Source organism: Elephas maximus, chromosome 4 (assembly GCF_024166365.1).
Source record: "Elephas maximus indicus isolate mEleMax1 chromosome 4, mEleMax1 primary haplotype, whole genome shotgun sequence".
Classification (NCBI taxonomy): domain Eukaryota; kingdom Metazoa; phylum Chordata; class Mammalia; order Proboscidea; family Elephantidae; genus Elephas; species Elephas maximus.
The window spans coordinates 94,744,717-94,770,029 of record NC_064822.1 but is presented as its reverse complement, the minus strand read 5'-3'; the positions used below and the strand labels follow the sequence as shown (position 1 = coordinate 94,770,029).

Sequence of the window (25,313 nt, the reverse complement as noted above, 5' to 3'; positions counted from 1 at the left end):
GTTCTCCTGGCACTCCATGGTATATTAAATATTCTTCGCCAACACCACAATTAAAAGGTGTCAACTTTCCTTTGATCTTCCTTATTCGTTGTCCAGCTTTCACATGCATATGATGCAATTGAAAATACCATGGCTTGGGTCTGGCGTACCTTAGTCTTCAGGGTGACATCTTTGCTCTTCAACACTTTGAAGGGGTCCTTTGCAGCAGATTTACCCTATGCAATGCGTCTTTTGATTTCTCGACTGCTTCTTCCATGGCTGTTGATTGTGGATCCAAGTAAAATGAAATCCTTGACAATTTGTCTTTTCTCCGTTTATTATGATGTTGTTCGTTGGTCCAGTTGTGAGGATTTTTGTTTTCTTTACATTGAAGTGCAATCCATACTGAAGGCTGTGGTCTTTCAAACTACATCTGTCTAATTTGATACAGAGGTAATAAAACTGTTCAAAATTTAGATCTCTAAGTTCTACTAAGATTGTAATGAGTTTACATATTTCATATCAAGATGTGTTTAGGTTAGGTGATTTTTTTTTTTTACTTTCCTTTAATCTCTGAAATTTTCTAAAATGAATGTTTACTTTTATAATAGAAAAATAAATTATGAATTTTAAAAGAGCTTCATTAGACATTATCAACAGCATTATTGACATAATTAAAAAATAAACATGAATTAAATGGTAAATTAGTTGTATAGATAGAAATAACTTACAGCTGACTTGTCCTTGTCTCAATGAGTTTTTGAATACTGAAATCATTAGAAAATGAAAAAATCTTTGTGCCACATCCTCCCCACATTATGTTTTTTTCAGCTGAATTCGTGGATTCACTCAAACACATCACCGGAGTGTTGATATTTCCTATATTTAGTATCTTCAAAGGAGCAACTCCTTTATACTTTGCCAGAAAGAGAAAACACACTCTTAACAAAATGAATAGCTGTATAAATTTAAACATTGTAAAAATTAATTTTTAAAAAACTATTTTCTCATTTTAAATGAATAAACCAAAAAAAAAAACAAAAAACAAAAAAACCCATTGCTGTCAAATCAAATTCCAACTCATAACAATCCTATAGGACAGAGTAGAACTGCCCCACTGAGTTTCCAAGGAGCATCTGGAGGATTCAAACTGCCAACCTTTTGGTTAGCAGCCGTAGCTCTTACTACTGCACCACCAGGGCTCCTTTAAATGATTAGAGATATTAAAATAAAAATCCAGGATATCCTTTTAAATGTTCTACAAAACAGGATTCATTCAAGTGTGAGTCAAAATATTATCCCTTGACCAACCTCTTCAGCTCTCTGTGCAAAAGAAAAAACAAGGTAGAGAATAACCTAGGGATTACCTTCTACTTCTCTGTCTTCAACAGACAATGGCTTTTTGATAGCAAGCAGTATGGATGGGTAGGATGTTGAATGAATGGACTAACCAACAGATGAATGAAGGGATAAATGCTTGAATGACTAAGGAGAATCTGAAGAACAGAGAAGTTAAAAGATTTGTTCATTTCAGGCTAAAGAAAAAGTTAGTGGCAAGTCAGATTTAAAATTTAACTTTATTTCTTCTTTGCCACAGCATATTTCTAAGGAATTATGTACTTCACAAAGGTACCTGGGTGGCACAAGTGGTTTGCACTCGACTACTAACCTAAAGGTTGGTAGTTCGAACCCACTCAGTGGTACCACATAAGAAAGGCCTGGAGATCTGCTTCTGTCAACATTACAGCCTAAAAAAAACGCTACGGAACAGTTCTACCCTGTAATGCATGGGGTCACCATGAGTTGGAATTAATTCAACAGCAACAGGTTTGGTTTTTTTGGTATGTACTTCATACATGTAAAAACTGAATTATTGCCATTCCTAACATTATTAATCAGATCTCATTTGTGATTTTGTCCTTAGTTCATTCAGATAAAATATACGGCAATCAGTAAGTACTTACTGAGAATCTACAGGGTATAAGGCTTTATGAAGCAATAAAAAGATAATAGGCAGAATTTATGATCCTTGCTCTCAAAGAGCTTATAGTTATATAGGACAGGGATGAACATATATAAAATAAAAGAATTAAAATACATTGTGACGTTGAATGCATTCAATATTTACCTTAACAGCTTTATCTTCAAAAATTGCTAAATTACCATCAGCAGTTCCCACCAAAAGAAAATTTTTTTGTTTGCTGAAAGGAAAAATGTGAAATTGTTACAGAGGGAACATTTATATCCAAATAATTTCAACTCCAAAATTGTCAGTGAGTTTATATTTCAAACTGTCAAAAATTTGGACTTAACATTTTTTTGATGTTTTTCTAGCACTGACAACTGAGAGAAGCAAACAGGATATAATCATAACGGCTGCTGGAAATTATCTTTTCCCAAATAATACAGCAAGCAACCCATTATTCCTGTCTGAAATTCTGCCAGTTAGGTAAATTCCTTTGGTATAAGATCCCTGCAACTGAAAAAATGTTAAGTTGTTTTCAAGTATTAACTTATGAATTAGTTTATTGGATTTTTTTTTCCAATTTTGGTAGTTAACTGGTATAAATAGGCTATTGAGATGGATTATTCAAAGAAAGTGAAAAAGAAATCATTTTCAAAGAAGTCCTACAAAGGTAAGTTGACACTAGGATAAGTAAAGCAATACAGCCATAGCTGATGGGATACCAGCACAGGGCTGGAGGGTCTAAAGAAAAGGTTGACCTATTTTTTAATTTTGCCTTAGCAGGACATATCCATGAAAAAATAATGAACATCTCTGTGACCTCCCACAATTCCCTCTGATATATGCAAGCCAACAGAAATATGTTGAAAATGAGCAATCTTTTCTGGCACAATAACAACACTGCATACAATTAAGTCATGTAAATGGTATTTACTTTTCCCCCATGGAACAAATTCATCTCTGTACCTTTGCTTGGAAAAGGAATTGCAATACAAACAAGTAACAGAATCGGTCATCTTTTCAAGTGTATGTCTCTTTTTCCCATCTTCAGTATTGATGACTAGAAGAGTGCCGGACTGTGTGCCAGACACAATCCAGCTTTCTTTTTCAACAGGAAGGTGTACCACGGCCAAGCACAATATTCTACTATCAGTAACTTCCTGTTAAGAAAACAAAACACATTCTAAAGGACTTGGGTCTAGCTTCAGTGACAACAAAGATACAATAAAAATATTCTATAATCAACATAATTGTCTTTTCTTGCTTTTAGTTTTAAAAAAGTGCTAATTTTAATTTTCAGCAATAAATGAGTTAACTAACAGACAACTTTTGCATATCTAGAATGCATCTAAGACTAAAATTAAAAATTGAAAATTATTTTTCTGTATCAAGTTTCATTCAATCAAGTTAATTATTCTTAAGGATTGCTTAACCTTAAGAAAAATGTTTAAGCAATAGTCAAAATATTAGACTATTTCATAAGTATAGAAATTTATCTTGTATTTGTCAATACAATTTTATGATCCATTTGTAGGAGCCATTGCAGGAGCCCCACCCAGATCTCCTCCAGCAGGAAGATGCACCCAACCCCCAGCTTGTCTAAGGGTTGGTTACTAAAAGCTGAAAGCTGCACCCTTCCCCAGAGAATTGCCTTAGGCCCATAGGAGCTGGCTTGCCAGGAATTTCAGAGAGATTACACCACCCACACCACTGGGCAGACTGCAAACAATGAATGACTAATATGTAGGAATAAAAGACTGGCCCCTTGCCTCATGGTGAGACAATTCCATGATGCCATTCACACTTCAGAGCTCAGAACTTCCCCAGAAACCACATTTTTGCTGAGTTTCTTCTCATTCCCTCTCCTGTGTCTTTTATTTCCTTACAAGTTTTTCTCTCCTTAAGTCACTTACAGGTGAATCCCTGCCTCAGGCTCTGCTTCAAAGGAACCTGTTCTAAGACACACATATACTTGATTTTAAAACCAAGCACATTCAACTTTATGTGAATACTCTTACTCTAACAGGAACCTAATGTAGTAATACTACTCTTATATAAGCATTAAGAAAGTTTGAGTATATGCCTTAAAGCGTAAAGTTTAAGTATAAGAAAGTTCTTCCTAAAAACTTCTTAAATTGTATATGCTTTAAAATAATACAAAGTAGGCTTTTTTTTAAAACATCTCCTATTTAAAGAGTATTGAGATTTACCTCAGAAGTGTGCACTTCAGTATTCAAGTCAAGAAAGGAGAGCTGCCCTTTGTCAGTGTGCCCAGAGCCCAGCCAGATGCTTGCATTCTTGCTGTTAAGATTTGTAGCAACCATGCATTCGATGGCAAAGTTTTTAGGCAATAAAATATATCTCATAAGGCAGACTAACTCAGCTGAATTCAAAATGTCAAAGACCTGAGAAAGTTTAAAAAAATAACATAATGGCTCACATCAATTTATCACATTTCTTTTTAAAAGGTAATATTATTGTGCATGATGTAGAACTAAATGTTAAGTATCAAACAAAACCTAAATTTGTTAATTAAACTGTGACCCATAAATATCATTAAGATTAATAACCCAAACTACACATAATATTACACCTAAAAACTAATAATTATTTAAACAGTACATTGTATGTATGGTATATTTTGTGAAAAAGAAACCCCCAAAGTGTCAACTGAACAGAAATTTAGAAGAAACAAAGACGTTCTTCCCTCAATTCTATACTGCATAGCTCAGCACTATTCATTAAGAGCTGCATCAAGTGGAAGATAAACATTTGCCCCAACAGTTTCATAGAGCTCCTACCATTTGAAAGGATAGGAAATTCTAGTCTCTTGTAACAACAATTAGAACTCATCTCTAGGTTCTGTTTGTATGTTTTTCCTTCAGACACTAAAGAAATGGAGAGAGTGTGGAGCAAGCATAAGAAAATAGAATCTGGAGTCAGAGCGCTGGGATAGAACAGTGGTGAAACAGCCATTTGCCTGCACACATGAGACCCTGAGAAAGCTGCTTGTTCTCTCAGTGCCTCAACTGCTGAAGGTAATAATTTTACATATCTTGCCTACTATATGCTAAATTTTGAAGATAAAATAGGTATGTCAAAAAGTTTTGAATACTGTCAGTTACTACAAAAAAAATCAAGGTCATTATATAGTCTATAAAATACAGTATAATTGATAATGAAAGGAGGAAAAAGAAAAACAATGTCATGAAAAATTTCACCGTGATAAAATAATAAGATAAAAAATAAAGTATAACTAATACTGGTGGTAAACTAAATTAAAGAACATGTAGGCCAACTAGGGAAACCCTGGTGGTGTAGCAGTTAAGTGCTATGGCTGCTAACCAAAGGGTCGGCAGTTCGAATCCACCAGGTGCTCCTTGGAAACTGTATGGGGCAGTTCTACTCTGTCCTATAGGGTTGCTATGAGTCAGAATGGACTCAACGGCACTGGGTTTGGTTTTTGGTTTAGGCCAACTAGCCAAGAAAATTATATAATTTAATGTTTGATAAAGTCAATGTAGATGTGCTTGAATATTTTAACCAGGAAATGTGAACTTGAATGAAACTTTTTCAATGAATTATGATATAAAATCAAGACTTCACAACATAAAGACAGCTCTTATTTCGATGCATCAAAATTTGCATCAGTTTAAAACATGGTAAGCACTCTGTTTCTGATAATATGGTGGAAGATGATATTTGGACAAAACTTCCAGCTAAAAACAACTTAAAATGCTCAATAAATTATTTAGTAAAAAAAAATAAACAGAAAAACAATATTTTAAAAATACTGAAGTTGAAGCATCTCATAACATAGATGAATCTGGAGGGCATTATGCTGAGTGAAATAAGTTAATCACAAAAGGACAAATACTGTGTGAGACCACTACTGTACTGAAAAGGTTTACACACAAAAAGAAACAATCTTTGATCGTTACAAGAGAGGGGAGGAGTGGGGATGGAAAAGCACTAAAAATACTGAAGCTCTGACAACACCATATGTAATTATGAGGCCAAAATCTTAATGAAAAACACAAACGAGAGAGATCAGTTTCATCCTAAAGCCAGATTTGTTCTGTGGGCATTTGTCTACCAGAGGCAAAACTGATACGTGCTTTTGGGGTTGCTGGGAGAGAAAAACTCTAGAGCCTGCTCAAAGTGGAAAGTCTAATAAAGGTCCTGTATCCACAAGCTGGGATCCCAAAGGGCTGGATATTCACAGTAAATGCAAACCAGAAATAAAGCTGTGCACCTTCACTGGTCTACAAAGAGTTGCCTTAGGACTATGCAGAAAAAGGGGATGGAGGGCACAAGAATCCTGAGAAACTGTCATTCACAAATCTTCTCTCAAAAAGATTTGTAGACCAGATTCACATCACCTGGCTACTTTAAAACAAAACAAAAAAAAGTCAGGAATTAAGTTTAAAGCAATTTGCAGAAAGAAAATCCAGCAAAAGATGTGCAAGACATGTATGAAGAATTATAAAACTTCATTGACAGATAGTTAAAGAAACCTAAATAAATGGAGAGATAACCCACAATCAAGAATAGGAGGTCTTAATATCCTAAGGATATAATACTCTTCAAAGGTCTACAGATTCAACAAAAGTCCACCGAAAGTACAGAGGGTTTTTTCATGAAATTTGACAAAGAGATTTTAAAATTTACTTGGAATAACTAAGCCCAAGAATAGCCAAAACACTCCTACTGAAGTAAAAGTAAGAGGTGAGGGGCAACTATTACAAAGCCATAGGCATTAAGACAGTACAGTATTGTAGGAATGATAGAAAAACTGACCAAGAGAACAGAAAAGGTATTGTTGGTACAGCTGTATGTACCTCTGGTAAATTATAGAGTGGGCATGGTAGAGCAATGGAAAAAAAGAGAAACTGTTTAATAAGACTGGAAAAACAAGTTATCTATATGGAAAAAAAAATGAAATTGAATCTATATACGAATGTCAATTCTATATGGATTAAGATCTTGAATGTCAAAAGTAAAACTAAAACTTTTTGAAGAAACCATAAATAAATATTTTTGTGACTCTGGGGTAGAGAAGAATTTCTTAAGACAGGATCCCCAAAGTAATAACCATAAAAAAGGATTTTTAAGTTTGTCTACATTAAAGTTAAGAAATTTTATTCATCAAAGATACCCTATAGGAAACAAACAGGCACGCAAAAAACTGGGAAAAGATTTTCAACATATAAAATTTTTTTTTTTTTTATAACCAACAAAGGTTAGTATGAGATATATAAAGAATGGCTTTTTCTTATTTGATTTATAGGCAAATAACCCAAGAGAAAAATGGGCAAAACAATGAATGGGCATTTTGTGGAAAAGGAAACATAGATGACCAATCAACATAAAATACATGCATCAAACCAAACCCATTGCTGTCAAGTTGATTCTGACTCATAGCAACCCTATAGGACAGGGTAGAACTGCCCCATAGAGTTTCCAAGGAGTGCCTGATGGATTTGAACTGCCAGCCTTTTGGTTAGCAGCCATAGTACTTAACTACTACGCAACCAGGGTTTCCTATTAGTAATTAACACCACTCCCCCCGCCCAAAAAAAAACTATTGCTGTCGAGTTGATTCCGACTCATAGTGACCCTATAGGACAGAGTAGAACTGCGCTATAGAGTTTCCAAGGAGTGCCTGGTGGATTTGAACTGCCGACCCTTTGGTTAGCAGCTGTAGCACTTAACCACTATGCCGCCAGGGTTTGCTAATTAGTAATTAGGGTAAAGTAAATTGATGCATTTGAATTATGGTGTTGGTGAAGAATATTGCATACACCATGGACCACCAGCAGAACAAACAAATCTGTCCTGGAAAAAGTACAGTCAGAATGCTCCTTAGAAGGGAGGATGGTGAGATTTTGTCTCACGTGCTTTGGACATGTTATCAGGAGGGACCAGTCCCTGGACAAGGACATCATGCTTGGTAAAGTAGAGGGTTGGTGAAAAGGAGGAAGACCTTTGATGAGATGGACTGATACAATGGCTGCAACAATGGGCTCAAACACAGCAACAATTCTGAGGATGGCACAGGATCGGGCAGTGTTTTGTTTTGTTGTATGTAAGGTTGCTGTAAGTCAGCACTGACTCAATGGCACCTAACAACAACAACAACAGGAGGCAGGGCTAAGATGGCAGAGTAGTCAGGCAATTCAGGTGGTCCCTCTTACAACAAAGACCTGAAAAAACAAGTGAATCGATTATATATGACAATCAAGGGGACCTGAACATCAAAGGCAAAGTTGAAGAATCAGACTGAGTGGCAGGGAGAAGACAAGACAGTTCAGAAGTAGCAAAGATTTGCCAGACCTGACCTGACTGGAACCAGTAATCTGCAGGCCAGATCAGCTGATGAGTGCTGTGAGGCAAGCAATGGCATTCAGGATGCATTTTCCACATCGCTGGAGACCTAGTGGCAGAGTCTGCTAAGCCCTCCAGAACCAGCAAGAAGTGGCCCTCAATCAGCAAAAGGTAAGTATATGCATCTCACCTACCATGTGGATCAAAAAACACCCCATTTGGGAAGAACCTCTCTCCCTGCTCTGCACAAGGTTCCAGGCCAGCTTGCTGAATGGTGCTTCCCCTGGGCTGCAAGTAGCTCCTGTTACATGCTCTGAGCCATTCTCCTGGCCTGGGAGAGGGAACAAATTAACAAACAGGAAAAAGTAATCTGCCAGCTCCCTTAAGCTGGGAACTCAAGGCAGGCACAACTTCTTTGCCTAGGCAGAAGCATAAGGGGTCCGTGGACTTTGAGTGCCTTTCACCCCTGCTTAGACCTGTGTGGGCCCATTTCAACATCATAGACCCTCATTAGCACAGTACAACAGGGTGTATACCTGAAGACTTACTTCACCATATCAGCCATATGATGGAGTGGCAGGTTTGTGACATTTGACACCGCTCTGCCCATTAAGCAGGGCTCTCACCTACCCACATCAGGAGCCTGAGGATTGGTGGCTCCACCCACACCATCTAGCCACCTGCAGCAGGGGTCCAAGAATAAGTGGTCCCTCCCAGTCCTTACAGCCAACAGCATTGGAAGCCCATAGTCCAGTTGCAAAAATTCACCCACCTACGTACTCTAGGCAACAGGGACATGCTAAGCAAATACACACACAGTAAGGAAATATAAAATAAATAAATATAATAAATTATTGATGGCTGGGAGACAACAGTCAATATCGAATCACATAAACAGGCAGACCATGATGGCTTCAGCAAGCTCCCAAAACAAGGAATCAAGAAATTTTCCAGAGGAAGAGAACTTCCTGGAATTACTGGAGGCAGAATACAAAAGATTAATATACTGAACTCTTTAAGAGATCAGGAAGGAGATCAGGCAAAACACAGAACAAGCCAAGGAACACGCAGAGAACACAATAGAGGAACTTAAGAAGATTATACAAGACCATATTGACAAATTTAACAGGCTAAAAGAATCCATACAGAGACAGCAAACACAAATCCAGAAGATTAACAATAAAATTTCAGAATCAGAAAACGCAATAGAAAGTCATAGGAAGTCAGAATTAGTGAGATTGAAGATAAAGCAGTTGACACCAACTTATTTGAGGAAAAATCAGATAAAAGAATTAAAAAGAAAAAAAAAAAAGAAGAAGAAGAAGAAGAAAAAGCCCTAAGAATTATGTGGGACTTGATCAAGAGGAATAACCTACAAGTTATTGGAGTACCAGAACAGGGGGGATAACAGAAAATACAGACAGAATTGCTGAAGACTTGTTGGCAGGAAGCTTCCCTGATATCATGAAAGATGAGAAGATAGCTATCCAAGATGCTCATCAAACCCCATACAAGATAGATCCCACAAGAAAGCCACCAAGACATATTATAATCAAACTTGCCAAAACCAAAGATAAAGAGAATTTTAAGAGCAGCTAGGGATAAACAAAAAAATAACGTGCAAAGGACAGTCAATAAGACTATTCTCAGAGTATTCAGCAGAAACTATGCAGGCAAGAAGGCAATGGGATGACATATATAAAACCTTGAAGGTAAAAAATTGCTAGCTGAGAATTATATATCCAGCAAAACTGTCTCTCAAATATGATGGCAAAATTAGAGCATTTTTAGATAAATAACAACAATAAATCAAGACAAAACTTTACACCTAATTATAAAAATTATGAAGTTCGACAATATCAAAATTTAGGGAGAATTTATATCACAAAAGCTACCTTAATGCAAAGGTGGTGGGAGTGTTAAACCAGTACAACTTCAGAAAACAATTTGGGTATTCAAATACCCAATGACGGTGCAATTCTTGGTAGTATCCCAAGGATATTCTAACACAATTTGGACCAGGACACATGTATACAGCAACACTGTTTATAACAGCAAAAAAGCTGGAAACAATACCAATGCCCAGGGACATGAAAATGTATAACTACATCATAGGTCATTCAAACACTGGAGTGTAATAGCAGTGAAAATAATCACCAGCTATATTCAGCACGAATGAAGCTTACAAAATAAGGTTGGCAGGGAAAATGAAAAATCTCACAATGCTAAATAAATACGATTCCATTTAAATAAATCATGAATACAGGAAAACCAAACTGGATTGCAAAACTATAAAGCAAAGCAAAACAATGACTATCACAGGGAGGAGAGTGGTTACCTCCAGGGAAAGGAGGATGAGGATGACTCAGTCAGGAAGAGGCATATGAGGGCTTTTGGGTTATTGGCAATGTTCTTGCCTTATAAACATTTTAAAGTAAATATAGTGATGTCTACGTATACATATTCTGTAGCATGTATTAATACACTGTGACTGTAAGAATACCTCGGCAGAAGTAGGCCTTTCTTGAGGATTTTCTTTCAAACACTTTTTAATTAACTTCTCAACCATAGGCCATGGGGCACAGCCATATTCTTTAACTGGGTCTAAAACATTAAAAAACATATCATGCTAGATCATTAAAGAAAACAATTATTTTATTTCTTCTCAATGTATATTAGAAGTCCAAACATTGCAAAGGAAAAAAGTGATCCCCATAATCCTATAATCTTATATTTATTCTGAATATACTTATCATAATGTAAAGCTAATTTTATTAACTTCATCCCCACTAGAGATATCAAAAAAAAAAAAAAAAAGAATCTAGAGTTTTATGGGATAAAAAGAGATACAAATATCAATTGAATAAAATAACAGATATTTATTCCATTAACTGTATTTTAAATTTGTCCATATAATAATTAGGCTTCTATGTAAATACTTTTTATTTGAACACTCAGCATAGGCAGGTACTTAATTCTCATAACCCCACAGGCAGTTTGTGCACATTTGCTTTTTATAAAAACTATGCTATTCTTCTGGCTGGTACAGACTAGGGAGCTGGATACTTTCATTCGAAAGCTAATTGACAAAGGAAAAGAGATGGCTCAGGTTGTGTCTGAGATTTATCCAAATAATATGTTTTCTTTTGCCTGAATCTTTAAGGCTTCCCCCACAGGGAGATAGTTAAAGCTATATTCTCTGCACCGTGGCACATAGTATAAACTCATAAATGTTGCTTAAAAGGAAGGAAAACAGAAAATATGGGAAACAGCTAGATTAATTTAAAAGGATACTTTGTAGTGGGAACTGAAATAAAAGTCAAGGAATGAATGGCAATGTCTTAGAATTTCTTAAAAGCATGAGACAACTATTAAAATGAAATTTGATCTCATTAAATTCTCATTTACCAATTCTTTTTAATATTTACCACTGAAGAATATTATTATAAATAATTCAAGCCTCCACCCATGCATATAAATTATTTCACTCCAAGAAAATAAAAACACTCCAGGCTATTGGATACACAGTTAACTCTTTATGAGGACTAGAAATCACCAAATCTGAGGTTCTGAGAGTAATTCACTTTTTTGAGCATTCTTCTAAATACCAAAAATACCAACATTAATTTGGGTTTTTTTTTTTTTTTTAACAGTCTAAAAGCTAACTTTTTCACATAAATTTTATTAATGTGTCACAGGATTTAGGAGTATTTCACATATCAAACAAAAAATTCCCAAATGTAAAATGAAATAAATATACAACTACAATTAAATAACTTGGAAATAAAGCTGCTGACATTAGCAGATACAGTAGAACTTACCAGGCAATTTTCCTTGTATTGCCAATTCATCAAATTCATTTGGAAACTTCAAGCCCTCTACTATTCTATCTCCAGCTGTCAAAATGTCATAGAGTAGTAAACCAAATGAATAAACATCAGCTTGTTGGTTATAAATAACATTTCCTTTGGCAACTTCAGGTGCACGAAACCCTGAAAGTAATCAGATATGTTAATAAAATATCCAACACAGGGCCCAGAAGAAGGCATGCACTCAAGGTGGCATATACTTAAGTATATATATATATATATATATTTTTTTTTTTTTTCAGGGACATGAATTAAAATTCAAGCCATGTCATGCATATGATGAAACACTTTGACCAAGTCAATTAAATGTCTCAGGACCATTTACCTGAAGGGCTATTTTAAAGAATAAGAAGAATAAACATTCAATAATACATTATTAAGTTATTGCTGATGTTGTGTGCCATCAAGTCCCTTCTGACTCATAGTGACCCTAGATAACAGAGTAGAATTGCACCACAGAGTTCCCTAGGCTGTAATCTTTATGGGAGAAGAGCACCAGGTCTTTTCTTCCACAGAACCACTGGTGGATTTGACCTGTCAACTTTCAGTTAGCAGTCCAGAGTTTAATCATTGTGCCACTGACATTTCATAATCTTAAAAAAATGAAGCCTTATAGGAAAAGATAACCTAGGCCATTTTTCTCATTTCTAATAACTCTTTCAAGATCATGTTTTAAATAGAGAAGAGTAAGGAGGGAGATTTCTGGACTTCGAGTCACTCATACCTGGCTAAAATTCTAATGCTATCATTATTTCAAGAACTTGTATCCATGCACCTTCTATCCACTGGGGGGAAGAATATTAAAATCATAACAAAAAGAAATAAAAGCCCTCTCTCTCAGGTGTTGGTTCACGTCTGAAATTCATTCAAAGGGAAATAAAACCTTCCATTCCACAGTGGAGATAAATTGTGTTTAAATTCTTCAGGAAAAAAATGGATATTTTCAATATTAGTCATAACAGTAAAAATGTAAGCATTATAAAGAAATCCAGACATAAAACGAAAAAGGTTGGATAATATTTACAATGCAGTCATTTAAAAATCATTTGTAAGACGGCATGAAATATAATTTGAATAGACTGAAAGTTATCACATTTGTGAAAAAAAATCAGAATTAATCTTCTTGGCTGTGGTTATGTAAAAGAACATCTTTAAGGAAATCAATATGTTTAAGGATGAAGTATTACGTCTTCAACTTAATTTCAAAAGATTCATATTCATATTCAAAGAGCAAGAGTGACAGAAAGAGAACAAATATGGCAAAAAGTTAGTAATCAATGACTCTATATGACAGGTACATGGGTGTATACTGTAGTAGTCTTTCAACTTTTCAGTAGGCTTAAATATTTTCAAAATAAAAAATACTGATGGAAAGGTACATAATTAAAGACTAGGAAGAAACACATCCAAATGCAATGATGATTATGATGGTTAAGATTTGTGACAACTTGGCTGGGCCATAATTCTCAGTAGATTGGCAGTTATGTAATGATGTAATCATCCTCTATGATGTGATCTGATGTGATCAGCCAATCAGTTGTAAGGGGAGTTTCCTTGGGGGTGTGGCCTGCATCTAATATATGTATGGATGTTCTGGCAAAGTTTGCTTGCTTGTTATCATCAGACCTCTGGTTCTTGGCACTTGAACCAGTGGTCTGCCATATTGCCTGCCAATCTTAGGATTCACTGGCCTCTGCAGCCTGTGAGCCAACAGATTACCATCTTACCTGCTGATCTTGGGTTCATCAGCTTCCACAGCCCGTGAGCCAGCAGCCTGCTATCTGATATGTCATTCTTGGATTCATCAGCCCCTGCAGCAGCTATATGAGTCAGGAGAAGCCTTCAACCTGACGCATGACTCATATAGACTTGGGATATGCCAGCCTTGACAAACATGTGAGCCATATCCTTGAGATAAATCTCTCTCTCTCTCTCTCTCACTTCTCATGGATTGAACAGCATCCCCCCAATATATGTGTCGCTTGGCTAGGCCATGATTCCCAGTAGTGCGTGGTTGTCCACCATTCTGTGATCTGATGTGTTTATCCTAATCCTATGTGTTGTAAATCCTAACTTCTGTTTTGTTAATGAGGCAGGATTAGAGGCAGTTATGGTAATGAGGCAGGACACAATCTACAGGATTAGTTGTATTTTGAGTCAACCTCTTTTGAGTTGTAAAAGAGAGAAAGGAGCAGAGAGGAGAGGGACCTCATACCACCAACAAAGAAGCACCAAGAGCAGAGTGCATCTTTTGGACTTGGGGTTCCTATGCTGAGAAACTCCTATACCAGGGGAAGATTGCTGACAAGGACCTTCCCCCAGAAATGACAGAAAAAGCCTTCCCTGGGAGCTGGCACCCTGAATTCAGACTTCTAGCCTCCTAAACTTTGAGAGAATAAATTTCTATTTGTTAAAGCCATCCATTTGTGGCATTTCTGTTGTAGCAGCACTAGGTAGCTAAGATAACACTTCACTGGTTTTATTTCTCTAGAGAACCCATCCTAAGACAATGATTATTTCCATATGCTAAAATTATGGGGGTTTTTTGGGGGGGGTTGCTCTGAGTTGGAATTGACTCCACAGCAACTAGTAAGTAAAATTATAGGTAATTTTTCTTTTCTTTTTTTTACTTCCAAATTTTGTAGAATGAGTATATGATTGTTACAGTCATTTAAATGTGCAGCCAGGAAGATATAACAAAGTATGAATTCATAACTTTCAAGGTGTAAATGATTGAATCTGGAAATAGTCCTTTTTGACAGAGAGTATACTAGCAAAAGATGAAGGTCAGGCCGGAATGACAATGCAGAGTTGAGGATACCCATACCCACTGCCACTGAGTCAATTCCAATTCATAGGAACTCTAAAGGACAAAGAAGAACTGGCCCACAGGTTTTCTAAGTCTGCTATCTTTACGGGAGCAGACTGCCGTACCTTTCTCCTGCAGAGTAGCTGGTGAGTTTGAACCACCTATGTTTTGGTTAGCAGGAGAGCGCTTTAACCACTGTACCACCAGTGCCCCTTTGAGTTATAGAGGTAATTAATTTGAGGACAATAACTCTTACTGCACCGATAGTGAACATTCCCTGGCTGTTAACATATTGCCACATCTGTGTAATTTCTCTGCACACACACACACTCACACAGTCACTGTTACTGTTTTCCCACATTTGTTTATCTGTCTATAATACTTTATTTTGCTGAAACATATGAAATTATGTTTTAAAAAAGGTGCCATCCGGTCACGTGACTCTTTGTGAGCCTATGTTTGACCCCATGTACGGCAAAGGAGAACTGCGCTCCATAGGGCTTTTAATGGCTGAGTTTCTGGAAGTAGATCACCAAGCCTTTCTTCTGAGGTGCCTCTAGGTGAACTTAAATCTCAATCTTTCAATTAGCGGCTGAGTGTGTTAACCATCTGCACCTCTCAGGGTTACAGATATATCTTGGTCCTAAATACACCATGCATTTCCTTAAGAGGAAGGACATTTTCCTGCATAACCACAATACCATTCTCACATCCTACTTTAAAGAATTGTGTAATTAAGATACTTCCAAAACAGATCCCTAGTTAACTGTATAGGTGACATAATGTAAATGTATCACAGTAGTTCCTAATTCATATTGCTCAGCATCTTACAGAACTCCTTGAACATCTCATTTGATGGGCACAACTACCATCTGAATTAGGCACACTGAGAACTTTCCATTTTATAAATTATGTAATCTGATCAGATATGATATGTGTTTGCCTAAGGCCATACAGATAATGAATGGTAAAGTCAAAATTATTTAAAAATACTCTTAGTTGAAAAAAGAGGAATGCTCCCACCCACTGAGGAGCTACCCACACATTAGCTAGTTCATTAACAATATTTATGCCTGTCTTTTTAGAGTGTAAAAGGTCTTTTATCTTGAGAAATAGTAAAAACTGAGAAGAACACATACTTTTGTGGTTACAAGGGGGGGAGGGAGGGAGGGAGGGAGAGGGTTTTTTATTGATTAATTAGTAGATAAGAACTGCTTTAGGTGAAGGGAAAGACAATACTCAATACATGGAAGGTCAGCTCAATTGGACTGGACCAAAAGCAAAGAAGTTTCCGGGATAAAATGAATGCTTCAAAGGTCAGTGGAGCAAGGGCAGGGGTTTGGGGACCATGGTTTAAGGGGACTTCTAAGTCAATTGGCAAAATAATTCTATTATGAAAATATTCTGCATCCCACTTTGAAATGTGGCGTCTGGGGTCTTAAAGGCTAACAAGCAGCCATCTAAGATGCATCAATTGGTCTCAACTCACCTGGAGCAAAGGAAAATGAAGAACACCAAGGTCACACGACAACTAAGAGCCCAAGAGACAGAAAGGGCCACATGAACCAGAGACTTACATCATCCTGAGACCAGAAGAACTAGTTGGTGCCCGGCCACAATCGATGACTGCCCTGACAGGGAGCACAACAGAGAACTCCTGAGGGAGCAGGAGATTAGTGGGATGCAGACCCCAAATTCTCATAAAAAGACCATACTTAATGGTCTGACTGAGACTAGAGGAATCCTGGCGGCCATGGTCCCCAGACCTTCTGTTGGCACAGGACAGGAACCAACCCCGAAGACAACTCATCAGACATGAAAGGGACTGGACAGTGGGTGGGAAAGAGATGTTGATGAAGAGTGAGCTAATTATATCAAGTGGACACTTGAGATTGTGTTGGCATCTCCTGTCTGGAGGGGGGATGGGAGGATAGAGAGAGTGGGAAGCTGGCAAAATTGTCACAAAAGGAGAGACTGGAAGGGCTGACTCATTAGGGGGAGAGCAAGTGGGAGTATGGAGTAAGATGTATGTAAACTTATATGTGACAGACTGACTTGATTTGTAAACGTTCACTTGAAGCTCAACAAAAGTTAAAAAAAAAAAAGCCTTTTAGAGGCTGATTTTAATCTTATCAATTATCTATTATCCATTCAATAATTTATTGGGTATCTATTATATCAAGACACTATTCAAAAAGTCAAAGGACTATTAAAATATTAAATGCATTTTTATCTTGATAAATTCACTGTTATAAACATAGGGTTTGGAATTGCAGGATCTTAGAAGAGATCGAAGGGTGACTTAGTCTAAGTTCTCATCCAATGCACAAATTCTTTTATGATAGATTTATCCCTCTAGGCGTCAATCCACAGACCTTAGAACTGCACAGAAGGTTGGAATTCGTTTCACAATAAGTCAGAGGAAACCAAGAAAGACAATTCTGAAGATGAGGAAATGAATATTTACTTCAATAAGAAAACGTTTTTTACCTTGTCTTCCTTTTTTCAAAATAACTGTCCTCATTGACAAAATGTAAGCATGAGAAGACAGGAGCATTTTTTGTTTTTGTTTTATTCAGGAGGTACTTCAATTATATAATTCACTTATAAATGCTTTTTTGAATTCATCCTATGAATTTCCAGTGTTCTTGATATTCCATTTAAGGGGGAGCGTATAATACCTGTCCTTTTATGTCCTGCTTATTTCATTTAGCTTAATATTTTCAAGGTGCATCCATGTCGTAGTATTTTTTAATGAAATATTATGTACCTATTAAAACTAATATTTACTACAATGAGATTCCACTTCACACATACTAAATGGCTAGTAGTAAAAACAAAAATGGAAAATAACACGTGTTGGAAAGGATGTGCAAAAATTGCAGCCCTTGTGCATTGCTGGTGGGAATTAAAATGACTCAGCTGTTGCAGAAAACAGTTTAGCTGCTCCTCAAAAAGTTAAACATAGAATTACATATACAGAAAAAAAAAGAATCACATATGACCCACCAATTCCACTCCTGAGCATACATCCAAAAGACTTGAAAGCAGGAACTCAAGCAGATACTTGTACGCCAGTGTTCATAGTAGCATTAATCATAATAGCCAAAAGGTAGAAGAAACAACCCAAATGCCCATCAGCAGATGAATGGATAAATAAAATGTGGTATACATATTCAACAGAATATCATTCACTCATAAAAAGAATGAAATTTTAATGTATATTACCATGAGTGAAACTTGAAAGACATTAAGCTAAATGAAATAAACAAGACACAAAAGAGCAGATATTGTATGATCCCACTTAAATGAAATATCTAGGATAGCCAAATACATAGAGACATAAAGTAGATTAGTGGTTACCATCAGCTGGGGAAAGGGGAGAATGAGGGAGTTAATGCTTAATGCATACAGAGTTTCTGTTTAGGATGATGAAAAAGTTTTGGGAACACATTGAGAATGGTTTCACAACACTGTGAATATAATCAGTGCCACTGAACTGTACACTTACAAATGGTTAAAATGGAAAATTTTATATTATGTATATATTTTGCCACAATTAAAAAAACCAATATTTGTCATAGAATGATGTCCATGAAATACTGTCAAGCAGAAAAAGAAAACAAATTAATAGAAACAGAATTTACAGTGTGATAAATATTTATCTAAAAAACTTAAGCACATCTGTATCTAAATATATCTCTGTCACTAGAATGCTAAGAATTATTACTACGAATGTGTTAGAAAAACATCTATCACCCTGCTCAACAGCATTTGCTTGCTGCTTCCATCTCATGCTCTTATATTTTGCAAATCAAATTTTACTTTAAAATGACTTGGCTCAGATGCTTCATCCTGGAATCCTTCACCTCAGAAACTGAAATGGAGGAGGAGAGCTAGAGAAGAGGGGCAAAAGGCAGTAGGATGCAAGCTTTCAACATAAAGCTTGATGATCATTCGAAACCATGAGAAGCCCCACCAAGCTATTCAATGCACATCTTTCTCTCTCTGGACTTCCCTAGGGCAGCAATTGAAAGTTGTTCAAGAATTTTTGCCTTATATTTCACTATAGCTGTTCCCCTGGTGGAAACCTTGGTTGCATAGTGGTTAAGAGCTATGGCTGCTAACAGAAAGGTCAGCAGTTTGAATACACCAGGCACTCCCTGGAAACCATTTGGGGCAGTTCTACTCTGTCCTGTAGGTCAATGGCAACGGGTTTAGTTTGTTTTTTGGGGGGCCCCATGTTAGGGTTAGGTTTTTGGGCCCCAAGGCAGAATACATTTTCAAGCTATTCAATGTATTAATCACTAAATTTAATTTGTGATTAAGTTAATACTGTTAATATTTCCTGACATTAGGAAAAAAAAATTTTTTTGACATTAGAGTAGGCTAGAAATAGGAATATTTCCTGCATCTTTACAAAGGGACAATATCGCCACATGAGGTGATAAATTGTAATTGATCTATGGTTGGTGCACATGGATCATACTACCATACCATATTGATACCCTACTTAGTATAACAGCCCTCGAAGACTGGAAAAGTTAACTACTAACTGAAATCCTAAAAATGCATTGTGTGTTAGGTTGTTCAAATAGGTCATTTATTTAAGCATGTATCACTTCTGTTTCCAGACAAGATGGAGTGACAAGTACTAGATTCACCATCCTTCAAGAAACAACTAAATAACCAGACGAAATATATGAAATAATATTTTTCAGACATTGGGCATCAGGAGCTCAGGACAATGATCCCTGAGAGAGGGGAAACAAATAAAATGAGCCCCGTGAATGCGCTGGAGAGAATTCCCAGCCACAGCACAGGTAAGAGGACAAAAACTAAGCAATGGTGTCTAGAAATGTGCCCAATGTTGTGCTAAGTAAGCACTGTGCTTATTTAACTTTCACAACGATCCCATAGGATAGGTATCATATCAGGTACTATTTTATAGGCAAGGAAAGAGGTTAGGTAACATAATCTCTCCAGGCTCACTCAACTAATAAGTGGTAGAGTGTTTAAATGCAGACAGTCTGACATAGAGCTCAGGTTTTCTAAACTGCAGACAGATAACTATTTATCTCTGCATCCTCAAAATCTGCTGCAATGTCTAGACTGTGCTTGAGAGAGATTAACTTAACTGACACTGCTTTTTTAAATTTCAATAGAAGTCTGAACTCTATTCTCATTTATTCAGTTTCATAACTTTAGCTTATATAACAGATTCATATTCTTAAAAGTCTAGAGCAAATGTTAAATATCTTGTTAAAAGTTCTTGTATAAATAGCATATTTCTTCTTGCAGGACACTATGGAAACTTGAGCTGCCCACTCCATAATCCATTCCTAAAGGTGACGATACTGTCTACATTGTGCAGAGGTAGGAAACTTTTGCTAACAAAACAGAATATTTTTTAGTGGCTTCCCATGAGACAAAGGTTAAACTGTTTGGTAAAACCTAAAAAGCCCTTCATGACCTAGAAAAGTGCTTCTCATACTGGCTGTATACCAGAATCACTTGTGGTCCTTAAAAAACTGTAGATGCTGTAGAACCTCATTCTAGACCAGTGAGTCTCAGTCCTAGATGCCCATTGGAATCACATGGGGGAAATGTTAAATAACACCAGTGCCTAGCCCTAATCCAGACAAGTTATACCAGAATACCTTGGGTTGGGGTCCTGTGATCCATATATCTGAAAGTCCTCCCAGGGATTCTAAGGTGTGGCCAGGATTGAGAGCCCCTGCTCCACATGTGCTAATACAGAATTGTAAAGCTTTAGCCCCAGTGGCTACACTTGTTTTTAAACCTCTACAAGTTATCTAATATGCAGCCAGAATTGGAAAAAAACTATCTTCCTCATCCATCACTGAAACCATACTAGACTTCTTGCAGTTATCTGAATTCAGACAAATTGTTAGATATGTTAGTAGTACCTCCCCACCACCCATCTCTTTTTAATAGTCCCTTCCCCCCACCTCCCACCTTTTTTCCCCCACAAACCTCCAGTTCATCTCTAATATACAATCCCAGAATCACCCCCCCCATTAAAGAAATCCTGAAAAACTATAGCTCAGTTAGTCACTTGCTCCTTTATGCTACCACTGTGCCATATACATAGGTCTCCTATTGAAACCAACACACTACTTCTAAGTATTTGCACAGTCCTGTCTCCCCTGTTACAATGTTTGCTTCTGGAGGCAAGATTTACTTTTATCCATGCATATTACCCAAATTCACCACCAGGACAATTGTTAACATATTTGGAACAACTTCCATATGCCAAGTCCTGTTCTATGCTATTTACACTGATTATTTCATTTTACCTTTGTAACAGCCCTAAGATGTAGGTATTATTTTTCTCACTGCATTTTAGAGAAATGAAAACTGAGACCCAGAAAGTGAATCCTGATGAACACTGCCCAGCTATCAAGTAGTAGAGTCAGTTTGGTACATGGTGAATGTTCTATAAATTGTTGCTAAATGCATGAATAAATGAATAAAGAATAAATATAATTTCCCTTTGGGAAATTTACCATAACAACTACAATGGGAAAATATGATTCATTTTCCAAGAACTATTTTAAGAAATAATTTTTTCACATAAGCCTGCATTTTAACAAAGACAATAAGTAGCAAATAAAGAAAAGATCCATAGATCAAGAAAATGAGAAATTTATGAATTAGGTCTAATTATATATACATAATGAGAAGAAACACACTTTCTTGTTTTTTTACTTTCTTGGAAATATGAGTACTGCATGTTTCATAATCTATGTCAGATGATGGCATATAATCAGAGAACAATACTTTATTTACCCAAGGACTGTTGTACTTGTACGGATGTTGACAGAGTTGAAGCCATCAGTCAGCACCCATCTCAGTCAACAGTGCAACTGTCACAGGACCCAGAATTGTCACTCCAAACAGGATACAATATAAATGTATCTATTTGACTGAGTTAAAGTTGAAACTCGCCAAGTTATATAAAGTTGAAACTACCCATCAGATTTACTTTTCAAAATATAGGCAGACACTGACCCTGGTTCCTGTCAATGACTAAATCGTTTCTGCCTCTGCACCCCTGGCTGTGGTGGTGCTGGGCTAGGGGCTCTGTTATCAGGCTCTTGGGTTTGCATCTTGTCCTACCCTATAAATGTTTGATAACATCCCTAAACTTCCATTTCCATATCTATAGTCTGGGAATAAGGAGCCCTGGTGGTTCAGTGGTTAAGCACTTAGCTGCTAACCTAAAGGTCAGTGGTTTGAACTCACCAGACGCTCCACAGGAGAAAGATGTGGCAGTCTGCTTCCATAAAGACTACAGCCTTGGAAACCCTATGGGGCAGTTCTACTCTGTCCTAAAGGGTCAATATCAGTTGGAATCGACTTGCTGGCAATAGGTTTTTGTTTTGTTTTGTTTTGTTTTTTGGTTTTAGGCTGTTAATAGTAATAGGAATTACCTCGGAAGTTTGTGAGGATTCAAAGAGGTAACCCTTGCAAAGGGCTAAGCATGTGGGAGGCACACTGTTCATGTTCTAGAAAGTTTGCCTTCTATTACTGTCTTCTCTGAGACGACAGTAATGAACCTCTATTTACATGCACACACAAGGTGAATGCATGGGAGTAAGGATTAGTAGAAAAATATAGAAAGGTTTAGCAAATACTTGCCCTTTTTTTTTTTTTCCTGTAGATGTCTCCATGTTAAAAAAAATATGACATTAACAGGAAGCTCCATTAGAAGGAAAAGACAAGATCATTGAAATCATTTGAGAGTGAACTATCTTTCTTCCTAAACACAATTGCTTTAAGGAGGGAAAAATTTGGTGATGGTGGTAGCAGTGACAGTTATTGTCATTTAAAACCTGAGGCAGAATTTAGGGTTGATATGATTAGAAGTGTTTAATAATAATAAATAATGATAAAAGAGAAAGTCTGGGTATGCAGCAAGAAAAAAAAAACTGCTGACAATGTATAAAGCACTTGGGATGGAGCAGGTGAGGTGTGGAACAGAACAGATAAGGAAGGCTCTTGGTTTTTTTGTTATGATATCTCTCCATATACATGTTACCCAACATCAATATAGCAAATTAAGTGATCTGGAACAAGTACCTGGTTTGGCATGAAGAATCAGGTAGGTATTGAATTTTAGATAGATTTTGACCCAAACCAGGAAGACAGATATTTAAAATGAATGGCCTCAAGTTTGAACCAAAACTGAACTAGCTGCTAGCTGTCCCGGTCTACTGAGGGGTTAATGGAGTTCTAGTAAATAGGGACCAGAGAGGTCCTCTGTCCAAACAGGTGTGTGGGGCTTCAACAGTAGGATTTATACCTCATGAACAGAGAAAATGGGTTGGGGGATGAAGGGGAAAGGAAATGCTGTCCCCAGTTGAGTGGCTCAGCCCACCTTAGAGCCACACAAAAGTAATGAGCAGATCTTTCAAGAGAAGATCCCTGTGCTGTGTACACTTGTTCTAAGTGGCCTCTGGAATTCCAACCTCTATTATTTTTCCAAACTTGTAGTTGACAACATTTGCTTTTCATGGCTCTGTGATTTTGCTTTGTGCTGTGTTTTCAATCACTAAGATAGAATACTTAAATTTCAAGTTTAAATCTTCAAGTAGATGTTAGAATTGCATGATTGTGGTCTGAGAGGAAGACTATAGGGTTTACAGCCAAATAGGTGTGGATTTAATTCTCATTTAGATGGAGTTCTCATCTCAGCCACTGGTGCAAGTTATATAGTCTACCTGAGCCTAAATTTTCACATTTTACAGATGAGAAAACAATAGCTAACTTTCAGCCCTGCCATGAGGATAAGAGATTGAATCTCTAATGTACCTGGCACTGAGTCTGGCATATAGCAAGTGCTCAAGAAATAATTATTTTTATTATTATTGAACAACCCATAGACACTCTCAGTCAAAATATATAGTTTGAGTATATTTATGAGAATGTATACTCTACTTCTAAAATACAGCTATGCAAAAAAAAAAAAAAAAAACCAGAGAGAGAGAGAGAATATGTATTTAGAGCAAAAGTAAAACCAGGCACTGGAGTATAGGGCAATTTGCTCACCTAAGCACATATATTGGGGGTAGGGGAAACTGGAATCTTTGCCTAGTCGGATATTCTCTCAGTATTTTCTTTTGTCCTAGCCATGGTGTTTTAACTGAGCTGCAAATCATCAAGATAATGGAAAGGCACCTGTAACTTTATTTATAAATGACAACCAGATATGGCTTCCTTCTAATGATAGAATGGAGCTGTCCTCCCCCAAACAGATGTCAACCCTTCAACTTTCTATTCCCACTCCAACTAAAATCTGGAAGAAAAGATGTCTGCACAGATCACTTGCCCTTGACTGCTTCCCACTAGTCAGACCTGGAGATTGTGATGAACCAGTAACTAGACCAAATGGGACTGGGAGCTGAGAAAGGGAGGGAGGATTCCATGGGGTGGACAGTAATGTTGGGAGAACATGTCTGAATATAAGACCATGAAAACCCAAAAGTATAGGGTAGCACAGGAAACAGAATTTCTCTGGTAGTAGAGTCAGTTAACAACAGCGGTAATATGATTACTAGAACAGGCAGGACAAAAAAAGGTCAGGGATGACCCTAGAAAATAACATTAAAATCTAAGGCAAGAAAATGCCATTGATTTCTGGAGAACACAGATATAATGGTATCCAGACTGGGTATGTTTCACTTAACATAGTAACCATGATTCATCTCATTGTTAGGTGCTCTTGAGTCGATTCCCATTCATAGTGACCCTAAGTACAACAGAACAAAACACTGCCCAGTCCTGCAGCATTCTCACAATCATTGTTATGCTTGAGCCCACTGTTGTAGTCACTGTGTCAATCCATCTCATTGAGGGTCTTCCTCTTTTTTGCTGACCCTCTACTTTATCAAGTGTGATGTCCTTCTCCAGGGACTGGTCCCTCCTGATAACATGTCCAAAGTATGTGAGACGTAAAATGCTCTAAGGAGCATTCTGGCTGTACTTCTTCCAGGGCAGATTTGTTCATTCTTTTGGCAGTTCACGGTATAGTCAATATTCTTTGCCCACACCATAACTCAAAGGCATCAATTCTTCTTTGGTCTTCCTTATATATTGCCCAGCTTTCGTGTGCATATGAGGTGACTGAAAACACCATGGCTTGGGTCAGGGGCACCGTAGTCTTCAAGGTGACATCTTTGCTTTTTAACACTTTAAAGAGATCTTTTACAGCAGATTTGTCCAATGCAATTCATCTTTTGATTTCTTGACTACTGCTTCCATGGGTGTTGATTGTGATCCAAGTAAAATGAAATCCTTGACAACTTTAATCCCCTCTCTGTTTATCATGATGTTGCTT

At 37.0% G+C, this 25,313-nt stretch overlaps 1 protein-coding gene across 6 annotated transcripts in view; it reads right to left on the bottom strand.

Annotated features, from left to right (window-relative positions):
- The window catches only part of LRRK2 (leucine rich repeat kinase 2), a 158,551-nt gene that overhangs the window by 9,795 nt on the left and 123,443 nt on the right, over positions 1-25,313 (bottom strand). For 4 of the 6 annotated variants that reach the window (XM_049882826.1, XM_049882827.1, XM_049882828.1 and 1 more), the window contains 6 exons: positions 12,094-12,264; positions 10,776-10,876; positions 4,156-4,350; positions 2,912-3,105; positions 2,108-2,180; positions 711-895 (listed from right to left, as the gene is read on the bottom strand). In XM_049882826.1, coding sequence (XP_049738783.1) covers positions 711-895; positions 2,108-2,180; positions 2,912-3,105; positions 4,156-4,350; positions 10,776-10,876; positions 12,094-12,264 — 919 coding nt within the window. Of the gene's footprint in view, positions 1-710; positions 896-1,346; positions 1,476-2,107; positions 2,181-2,911; positions 3,106-4,155; positions 4,351-8,503; positions 8,604-10,775; positions 10,877-12,093; positions 12,265-25,313 lie in introns of those variants that run through there. The other 2 variants (XM_049882829.1, XM_049882831.1) reach the window with 2 other exon arrangements.